General features: G+C 58.1%; 2 protein-coding genes across 2 annotated transcripts in view; both read right to left on the minus strand.

The window, feature by feature from the left end:
• TREML1 (triggering receptor expressed on myeloid cells like 1) overlaps positions 1-3,403 on the minus strand; it is a 5,106-nt gene extending 1,703 nt beyond the window's left edge. The window contains exons 1-3 of the mRNA XM_015572168.1: positions 3,143-3,403; positions 2,623-2,955; positions 207-339 (exon numbers count right to left, since the gene is read on the minus strand). Of these exons, the coding sequence (XP_015427654.1) occupies positions 207-339; positions 2,623-2,955; positions 3,143-3,236 (560 nt within the window). The 5' untranslated portion in view covers positions 3,237-3,403. The remainder of the gene's footprint in view (positions 1-206; positions 340-2,622; positions 2,956-3,142) is intronic.
• Positions 3,404-6,276: 2,873 nt separating this feature from the next.
• TREM2 (triggering receptor expressed on myeloid cells 2) overlaps positions 6,277-10,563 on the minus strand; it is a 4,768-nt gene continuing 481 nt past the window's right edge. Inside the window, exons 2-5 of the mRNA XM_006776325.2 lie at positions 8,747-9,097; positions 7,401-7,491; positions 6,539-6,735; positions 6,277-6,396 (exon numbers count right to left, since the gene is read on the minus strand). Coding sequence (XP_006776388.1) covers positions 6,380-6,396; positions 6,539-6,735; positions 7,401-7,491; positions 8,747-9,097 — 656 coding nt within the window. The 3' untranslated portion in view covers positions 6,277-6,379. The remainder of the gene's footprint in view (positions 6,397-6,538; positions 6,736-7,400; positions 7,492-8,746; positions 9,098-10,563) is intronic.

Below are 10,563 nucleotides of genomic sequence, written 5' to 3' on the forward strand. Positions count from 1 at the left end.
GGACGATGGCTGTGGACCCCCAGGGATGAAGGGACCGCTGTCGAACTGAACGAAGAGGTCTGTCTGTCTGTCTGTCTACCTACCTGATCAGAAGTTCCCCAGGAAAGGAAAAACACATAGGGTTCCCTTTGATTTCCTCTGGCGCTCTGAACAAGCTGTAACCTCACCTCCACCCTTGTCCCAGCCACCCAGGGTCCCGTCTGTACCTCTTCTCATGCGGGCTGGGCTCCAGAGGGCTGGCACTGCCGAGGGGGCCTGAGGAGGGGGCGTCAGTCTCACTGCCAACCTTGTGTAACTCTTCTTCCTCCTCTTCCTCCTCTTCCTCTGCCAGGCCAGGAGCTGAGCAGAAGGAATATTTAATGAGCACATACCCACTGTGGGCAGGGCTCATGGTCCTGTGGGGGTGAGTGGTGAGCGCTGGGGGGGAGCTGAGGAGAAAGGAACACAAAGAAGGGGCTGGGGCGTTCCTTAAGGGCATGCACTCTGGTCGCCAGGGGATGGCATTCCTCATGCTTCACCTGACTGTGAATATGCCGCTCTCCCCGCTGCTCCAGCGCCTACCCGCTTCCCCTGCCTGGCTCTACACGGGCTCCTCCGCATAGCCTGCGAGGCCTCTCCACACCCCTGCCACTTCGTGGCCCCTGCAGGCCACTGAGCCACCTCCAAGCTCTGCCCTCAGGGTCTGAGGAACTCCAGGGTCAGCCCCAAGGTGATACATGCCAACTGACCTTGCTGGGGGACCTGCTCACACCCTGAGACTCAGTTTGGTGACCATGTGCTCAACTGAGGGAGGCAGCATGGGCTCCTCTGAGCCCGGTGATCTGCCTTAGGAGCCTGGCCAGTCCTAGAGCAGCCGTGGGCATACTATGGCCTGCGGGCCGGATCCGGCCCGTTTGAAATGAATAAAACTATGGGAAAAAAAGACCGTACCCTTTTATGTAATGATGTTTACTTTGAATTTATATTAGTTCACACAAACACTCCATCCATGCTTTTGTTCCGGCCCTCCGGTCCAGTTTAAGAACCCATTGTGGCCCTGGAGTCAAAAAGTTTGCCCACCCCTGTTCTAGAGCCTCTGGGATGGGAGCCTCACCCGTTTTCAGGAGATTCACCGTGTCTACTCCCCACCCCAGGCCAAACCAGGAAATGGAGTTGCTGAGGCCCACTCTGGCCACATGTGCCTTCTAAGCCCCCATGGGTGGGCCTCCCTGGAGCTCCTTGTCTGAGCCGCCCCACATGCTCCCTGGATACCAGGCTCCACGTTGGCTGTTGGGCCACACCTGCCACTACAGGTCCCGCCTCCCTGCCCCGCTTCCGGTGCCTCTGTCTTGTCCCAACAGAGGAGTTATCACCTTGACTTCCCAGACCTCAGCGTGTCAGGGGAGGAGGGGACAGAGGTGACGAGGACGAACAGGAGTTTATTTATAACAGAAAACGGTGACTATGGACTTGAGCGAGGAGGGATTCTCATGGCAACTTCATCACCTTCTTAATTAACAGGCGGGGAAAGCAGAAGGAAGGTGCCTGTCTTCATGTTGTTGTGTGGGGATTGGCACAAAGCACTGAGAAAAGCCCTGGGACGAATACTGTCAGCAGCCGCGAGAGAAGGTCAGCAGCAGCAGCATTCCCTGCCCCAGCAGCTGCTGGCTGACCGTTTTTCCCTCCGAACAGCTTTTTTACAACAGCCCATTTTACTGGGAAAATTTTTTTAACACTTTAAATTTTTCTTTAAATTGATGCTTAGGTGTTAGATGGCTGTAGGCTTTGTGAGTTAAACCTATAAAAATAAAGTGCTTTTCCTACTGAAATGAGGGTGGAGAGTATTCGCTTCCATACTGCGGACACTTTGGGACTGGACGGTTGGGTTAGTTGAGGCATTGCACGTACCCTGCCTGTGGGTGAGCAGGGACTGGGTGCTCCGTGAGGACTGAGAGAATTAAGTAAGATATTTCAGGCCATCAAACCCATTATTACAGGAATTTACAAAAACCTGGATGATATAAAAGAGTAATTCAAGTTGATATGCCTGAATTCAAACTTTAAGACATTTCTACGAAAAAGAATGACCTCATTCTCCCAGGAGGCCCAGGCCTTGGGTGCGGAAGAGGCCATGCCTTCCTGGGGGACCTGCCTGTGCAGGAGGGGGAGGGGCTGCATTGGCTGTTTTATCTCAGATGCTCGCCCAGTTTGGTTTCTGCTCCCTGCAGAGCTGTCAGAAGGATGTCCCCTCCCAAGTCCTCTCCCCCAGCGGCCACCACCCTCAAGGACCCAGGAGCTGCAGGTGGGAGTGGGAAGGGCAGGTCTGATGTTGGCCACGTGAGCTAGATAACTCACCTGCCTGGGATAGGTAACTCACATGCCTGGGATAGGTAACTTACATGCCTGGGACAGGTAACTCACATGCCTGGGATAGGTAACTTACATGCCTGGGACAGGTAACTCACATGCCTGGGATAGGTAACTTACATGCCTGGGACAGGTAACTCACATGCCTGGGATAGGTAACTTACATGCCTGGGACAGGTAACTCACATGCCTGGGATAGGTAACTTACATGCCTGGGACACTAGATAACTCACCTGCCTGGGATAGGCACTCACCTGCCTGGCATAGCTAACTCACCTGCCGGGAGGACCTCCAGAGCCACCCTGTGCACTGTCTGGGACCCATTGGCCGTCTCCACCACGCAGCCGTACTCCCCGGCATCCTCCTCCCTCAGGGAGGTCATCTCCACCTGCAGCAGGCCACTCCCCATGTCCGTGAGGAAGGTACGGCTGTGCCCTGGGGCTCTGCGGTCCACACCTGAGGACACCAAGGGCTGGCACCCCTCCGGCAAGAACCGGCACCACACCTTCCGAGCCCTGCCATCCTGGGGTCGGTAGTGACAGTGCACCTGGATGGAGCTGCCCACCCGCGCCTGCAGCTCCTCGGGGAGGCTGCCAGCGGAGCCCTGGCCTAGGGAAGGAAAGGACGAAGGGTGTTAGACAGGCGTTGGGGACACCTCCCAGCCCACCCACGGGCCTAAGGGCACAGGGACCCCTTCAGGCCCTACACACAGTATTGTTGCCACAATCATGTCAATGATTTCTAGGCATGGAGCAGGGTAGAGGGGGCCCAGAATTCGGCACCTTCTGAACCTCACCTGCTAGTCCCAGGAGCAGCAACAGGAGCAGGTTGGGACCCATCGCTGGGCTGGGAGATGTTGGCTGGGGCCTTGCTGGGCACTGACACAGCATTCCCCTCAGGCAGGAAACATCTGCCTCTGTCACATGGGGCTCTCGGTGACCACGGGGTGGGAGACAGACACTGGTGGGGCCTCCATGGGTGGGGATAAGGAGCCTCCTAACCCTGGTTGTCTCCGTGCTCAGGAACAGACCTCACCCCGAAGGCAGGGCTGGGCAGGGCAGGCTGGGCAGGGCAGGCTGGGCAGGGCAGGCTGGGCCCAGCTAAGGAATGAGGATGAGGATGAAGGCAGCTGGAGGGCATTAGGGAAGGAGGAAAGATGACTTTGGGGTCTTCCAAACATAGACTCTGAGGATGCAGAGCTGGGAGGGACGGAGGGAGAGTCCTGCCCATGGTCCCAGGCCTTCTGGTCCTAAGTTCTGTGTGAGTGTCCCCACCCCAACTCTCAGGCGACTGTCTTTCTCCTGGGGTCCCACCTCAGGACAGGAAGCCCCACCTGATGTGGGCGGGGCCTGTCTTGTTTGATGGATCCGCTGGGAGACCTTTTCAAGGTGGCCCCAAGGCTTCAGTTCTGGGAAGTTGGGAAGTGCATTATTTCTTTGATAATTACTCCCCCGTTTTTTTCTCCACCCCCCCCCCCCCAAAAATCATCCTCCCCCCCCCCCCCGGGTTTTTCTGGAACTCCTTAATTAGTTGGATATGAAACCTAATGCATTCATTTCATACCCTTTCTCTCTTATTTTCCTTCTCTTGTGGTCCATTTCATTCTGATTTCTGGAAGATAGCCTCATCTTTTTCTTCCATCCCTTCGACTACTGGCTTTTAAAGTTTTCTTTCTTAGTGTTCTTCATTCACCAGATTTCCTGTTCTCCAAGCAGTTCTTCATTCGGTCACACTTTTGTCTCAGGAATGCACTCTCCGCTCTGCTGGGGAGACAGTTCTTTGTAAAGTTGTTCCCGTTCCTGCCTGGCCCAACCAGGGTGTCCAGGTGGGTGAGCAGCGAATACGCCAAGAGACGGTCTCAGCTCCAGCGTGGTTTGCTTCCGTCCTCTCCTCCCTCCCTGGGAAGGTGGGGTGGTGTGGTTTTGCTTAAATTTTATTTTTCAATGGCAGTTTACAGTCCATATTATTTTGTAGCCAGGTGGGTACTTGTTTTGTTTTCAATAGAAGAGGACCCTGAGCCTCAGGAGTTAGGAACTTGCTTAGTTTCTTAGTAGGAGGCAAAGCTGAGGTTTGAAACCCAAGTATCTGACCCCCTTCAGCCCAGGGTGCCCCCAGAGAGTCCCATGGCGGGGAGAGGTCCGCCTGCGCCCTGGGGCCGCCCCGGGCCCACTGCCCAGCAGCCTCCCTGCCATCGCATCAGCGCAGTGCCTGGGGAGGGGCGGCAGGGAGGTGGAACCGGGTTCAGTTTGGGCTCTACCAGTCTGTTCTGTCCTGTGCTGCCGGGGGACATGAGGAGGAATTTTCCCTGCCGGAGTCAGAGGCCAGCGAAACAGATGGGACCAGTGGAGCCTCCTGGCTGGGGAGCGGGCGAGGAGGGGGCTGGGCGGGACCGGGCTGGAGGGTCTCTGAGGCTGCACCAGGGATTCAGGGCCCCAGGCGCCCAACCCGGTTAGCAACAAAGCAGCCACATGACCGCGGGCGGGACCTCCTGTCCCGCATGTGAAGGATGCCTTTCCTCCTCGACCCCGTGGCCCTCCGGGGTGGTCTCAGCCAGGGCTCCCCTTCGCTGCCTCTGACACCTTCATTTTTTTTCCATCCATTTAAATTGTACATTGAATGTGTGCCACTCAGTGGCTTTTAGAACACTCGCAATTTTAGGACGTTGTCATCACCCCAGGAGGAAGACCCAATCCCTTAGCACAGTCACTCCCCACCCCCAACAACCGCTGATCTCCTTCCTGCCTGTGGACTTGCCTTTTCTGGACATGGCCCAGCAACGGGTTGTACGATGTGGTGACGGGCTTCATGCGCTGATCATAAGGTTCCTCCACGCTGTGGCGTGTCAGCGCTGCGTTCCTGTTGTCAGATGATGTCCATGGTGTGGGTGGATGTGCTTTAGGTGGTGGACGTTTGGGTTATTTCTCCTCTTGGCACTTGGGAACCACATGGTTGTGAGCTCTCTGTGCAGCTGTGTGTGTGGACGTGTTTTCTTCTGCTGCGTTTCTCAGAGGGCGTCACCGTGTCCCGTGGTGACACTCCGGTAACTGCTGGAGAGTGTCCTGACCACCTTTCGAACGGCACCGGCCTGGCCCTTCTGCACTCCCCGGACCCCTGACCGCTGACCGACTTGTCTACTGTCGGCCTCCTCTCCCTCCATTAGAACTCGGCTCCTCGTGAGCCGACATCACTGACTGTTCTGTTTGCTCTGTGTCTCCAATGCCTGGCACAGAAAAGATCTGTTGAATAAATGACTGAGCTGGAGGAAAGGGCACCTTGAACACCAAGTGCAATTGGATTTCCAGGCTCTACTGGGACCTTTGGGTAACCCTCACCCTTGTGAGCCTCAGTTTCCCTTCTGCGCAATGAGGGGCTTTGGTCAGGAGTTCCCAGTTCTGGGGTGCTGCCCTCTGTGACTCAGGTCCTGGAGGGAAGTAGCGTGATGAAAGGGCAGCTCCAGGGAGAAGAAGGGATGAGTCAGCTGGGAGCTGGATGTGCGTGGGTGGGGTGGGAAGGGAGGAGGGAGGCTGGGGCAAGGGGGCCAGCAGTGATCCTGGGAACTTATGGACGGGAGGCAAGAGGAAGAGAGGGAGACCAGGCTAGAGAAACCCCAGAGGAGGCAGGAGTGGGCAGTCAGCTCTAGGAAAGGGAGAGAGAGCAGAGATGGCCATTTGGAGCCTGTGAGAATGGAGGGACAGGGTGCCCTAAGGTCTTAGGCCCCAATGAGCCAGTCGCTTTCCTCATCGAGATTCATTCTCCTAACCCTGAAGCAAAAGAGGACTCTGTGATGCCCCAAACAACCAGTTAAACATGAAGTCTCAGATTTATTTGTGAGAATGTTTGCTGTCCATCACACACACACACACACACACACACACACACACACACAGCCCTGGGCCCAGGGAAGCAGAGGACAGGCAAAGTGGTGTTTTGCCAAAGCAGAACCAGGAGTCTTAGTGGCCGAGGGGCGAGTGCACAGGCAGGGTGGTCCCCGCAGACCTCTCCAGGCGTCTTGTTCACATGGGGTCCTCTCCTCTCAGGTGTCTCTCAGCCCTGCAACACACTGAGTCCTCCCTCACCCCTCTCAGCCACCACACCCTCTCTCCCCACCTGGCCCTCTCTCCCTACCTTGCCCTCTATGCCCCGTCTGCCCTCTTTGCCCCATCCGCCCAGCCAAACTGCTCTCCAAGCTCACCTGTCATGGCCACAGTCTGGAGCTGGTCACCTGGGTCATGGCTACAGTCAGGCCCACTGGCCGGGGTTGTCCCCTGTTTCTGCCCATGCCAGGCTGCAGCCCAGAGGGCACTGGCCGCGAGCAGCTTGCTGAGAAAGATGCAGGCCAGGAGGAAGAGGATGGAGGTGGGTGGGAAGGGGATCTCTTCTGGGAGGCTCCTTGGAGAAAAAGGAGAGCATGTGGGAGGCCTCAGGGTGGCCTCAGAGAAGGATGGGGAGACACCAGGAGCTTCCGGGGCTTAGAGTACCCCCACCTACCCACCCCTGGGATGGGGCTCCGTGGGGCTCGGGAAGCCTGGAGTCAGGAGACCCAAGTTCTAGGCCGGGCCTGCCCGCCAAGTGCATTGCAACACATCACCTCCCTCGCTGCACAGTGTCTGCCCTACGTGATGGGGTATGAGATGTGTGAGCGTGTGGAGGGGCACACGTGTGCTCCATGGTTATATTAACATGTTTAATACCAGTACATCGACATGAGCCAATCAGACTGATTCTGGTCCCATCAAAGGAGCGGATCTGGGGACCCCAGTTTTGTACTGAAGCACTAAAACTTCACTGTTGCTGGATTGTGGGGATGCAGCGGGCTGACCATTCAGGATTCTTGGAGCCACCGCTATTTACAAACTGTTGTGAAAGGATTTCAACGTTTTAGCGCCTGGCAGTCAGGCCAACACACACAGGCCGGCAGCCTGTTTAGACAGACCCATCCCCGGCCCTTCATGCTCTGACTGCCTTGGACTCCAGTCCTGGGACCTGCAGGCCCCATCCCCTGGCCCTCTGCTGGGCGGGGCCTGCGGGATCTTAGGGGAGACCTGTCACTGTACCTGGAGATGCTGTGCTCCACCTGGACGTCCTCAAAGCTCTGGGGCTGCTCGGGGGTCCAGAGCTCACCGGGGTCCTGGCCATCGAGGGGGTCTGTGGAGACAGAGCCGGTGACCTTGGGGAGGACCTCGTGGGTGGGGTGAGGCCTGTGGGGGTCAAGTTGTTAGCCCCCTGAGCCTCCGCTCCCTCGCCTGTGAAGTGGGGCAGTTAGGAGCCCCCCTCAGTAGCAGTGCTGCGGACTCTGGAACAGCCTTCGCAGGGCTCACCACCTCCCAGCGCTCAGTAAGTCTCAGGGTCTTTGGGAAGATCAGGTGGAATAATGGATGTATTTGCAAGTCCTGCCTGAAGTGCTTAGCCACCAGCCTTGAGTTATTGTTATTATTATTATCATTGTTCTGCCACCATCTATGGAGTCGGCTGGGCCTTAGACCCAGATAAGGCTGAACTTTTGTGTCCTCACCCCCTACTCCCTCTTCCCACTTAGAAAGATGGTGAAAGTGGGGCTTGGGGTCTGGGCAGACAGTGCCCCTAAGCTCCCTCCTTAGACAAATGCTACCCTGGAACCTCGTTCCCATGAGAAAGCACATGCTGGGGGAGGAGCCGGGAAGAGAGTCAGAAAAGGAATGGTGACCCCCATCTTTCCTTTAGATCTTTCCTTTAGGGCACGCTCATGTTCTCCCTCCCACCACCCACCTGCCAGGGGCTCCCCTGGAGGGTATCCCCCAGGCAAAGCTTGGGTGGGGAGGACCTGGGCAAGCCTGGGTGAGGATGCCAGGCAGTTCACAGCCGGAGGCTGGGGCAGGGTTGTCACCCCCTGCTCCCGCACCTTTAACTGCATCTCCCGTGTGCTTCACAGGAGCCCTAGGTCAGCAGGACTGACACCATCATCTCCACTTAAAGAAGAGGGATTACAGAGGTGTGCACGCTGCCCAGGGACACGGCCGTTCCCTGCACCTGCTTGTTTTTCTGCACCTGGTTGGTGCTGAATCTATGCCGGTAGGTCCCCTGGGAGGTTGGGTGCGGGAATTCAGGAATCTCCTCCTACTCCTTCAGGACCCCCTACAGTGTTCACTTCCCACTGATGGGCATGGAAGCAGGACCACAGGTGGTGCCCTGTGCGAATTAGGGATGGGTCCCCCTCCTACGGGTGATGCAGGGGATGGTCTGGATCAGAGAGCCGGGTGGGGCTGTGGCTCCTGGTGCAGTGAGCAGCCTGCACAGCCCCCTACGGTGGCCTCGGTGGGGCTTTCCCAGGGCCCCCGGCCCTAGAGGGGAGGTCCTATGCACAGACACCCATGGCACGAGCCCGGCCTGGGGGCCTCTGAGGGGCCACCCGCTGCCCACTCACCGGCCAGCACCTCCACCAGGACCTTCCTGAGGGTGTCGGCCTTGCCCCCACGGAGGCTCTGGCACTGGTAGAGGCCGGTGTCCTGCGCCTGGAGGTTCCGCAGCGTGACGGTGAGCGAGCCGCCCAGCGCATCGTCCGAGATGGCCGTGCTGCCGTTCCGCATCTTCAGGAAGGACAGCAGCCACGAGCTGTGGGTGCTGACCACCCGCCCGCACGGGCCCTCGGCGTCCAGCTGGCGGCACCAGGCCTTGCGGCGCCCCCAGTGCTTCCGGGAGTCATAGGGGCAGGACACGCGCAGGGACTGGCCTGCCAGGCCCCGGAGCACCGTGGTGTTGAGGCCTCGGCACAGCTCTGGGGAGGAGACATTCCTTCACTCTCTCACTCATTTATCAAGTGTTAATTGAACACCTACTATGTGCCGTGAATGAAAGAGACAGAAATCCTGCCCTGACGGGGCTTGGGTTCTTAGAGAAGCTGGAGGAAGGGGGCGCAGCCCAGGCCGTGTTTGTGGGAAACTGGGAGCCATGAAATCCAGTCCGGGTCTGTCTCTGTCATCTGGACAGAGTCGGGTGGGCAGTGAGCAACCGCACAGCCACCCACGGAGCCCTCGGTGGGGCTTTCCCAGGTCCCTGGAAGCCCGAGGGAGGTTCTGCTGAAGTAACGGACCCTCTCGGGGCCTGTTTCCAAAAACTCTGGGTCTTAGAGGCCCCTCCAGCTCTTTCTGCACATCTTCTCCCCATCACATGGAATGAGGCTTCGTCTCACCCCACTCCCTCCCAAGAGAGACGGCTGGACCCTCTCGGGCCGGGGCTGGTTCCACGGGGGAGGGCAGCACCCCGCGCTGGCCATGTTGTTCCCGTGCCGCTGCCCACACCCACGCCAGCGGCTCTGTGCTCTGCTCTTTCTGACCTTTAGCTTCCAGCTTCCCTATTTCTGCATCTCTGTTCCCCTTTCAGGATGGACTCGTCTCCGAGTTATTTTGGGGGAGACACGAGGCTGCTATTTTGGGGTCCTCCTTGGGGTCGGGGAGATGGGCTCAGAGCACCCATCCACTTCCAGGGCAGGAGCTTCAGGGGAGCCACCCAGAGCCCTCTGCCTCAACTTCCCCTCTCGGTCCTTCTCCCTTCACCCCATCTTCAACCATCTGGGACAGACACTTGAAAGCTAGGATTGGGGGGCTGGTGGCCTGCCTTTTGGAGCCAGAGAGACCTGGTGAGCAGTGGCCCCTCCACAGGTCTTCCCATTCACCCCTCTGCCTCTAGGCCGGTGCCCCCAGCTGATAAACTGCAGGAGCCAGTCTCCATCGGGACAGGCTCCTCCCACCCAGGTTTGCCTATTGTTGGGGAGTGAGAGGCACCCCTCCCCCAAGGAGGAAAGACTGTTGTGGGTAAGAACCGGGGGTGCCAATCCCCCCAGCTCACAGACAGAAATATTTGCCCCCCCACCTCCCTCCCAGGGCTGAGGACAGAGGACCTTCTGAGCCTGGGAGGGGGCACCCAAAGGACACGAATCTCAGCCCCAGGTTCTTCCCCCCACTACCCCCCGCCACTCCTCTGGGGCTAGTCCTATGCTTACATGGTTCATAGTTTTGGGGCTCTTACCAGTGTCCCCAAACTCCCCCAGCCACTAGCTAGTGCTGGAGATGCCACCATCAGAACTCCTTCCCCTCCTACGCGGCCAGAACCCGCCAGCCTTCACACCTGCCCCTGCACAGAGTCTGCGGGCTCTGATGCCCGGAGGGTTTCGGGGGGAGCAGGAGGATGTGGGGCAGTGGGAAGAGAGGGGACTTGCACCTCCTTCAGCCCAGTGCTCCCCCC

Source organism: Myotis davidii, unplaced genomic scaffold, assembly GCF_000327345.1.
Source record: "Myotis davidii unplaced genomic scaffold, ASM32734v1 scaffold167, whole genome shotgun sequence".
In the NCBI taxonomy this organism is placed as follows: Eukaryota; Metazoa; Chordata; class Mammalia; order Chiroptera; family Vespertilionidae; genus Myotis; species Myotis davidii.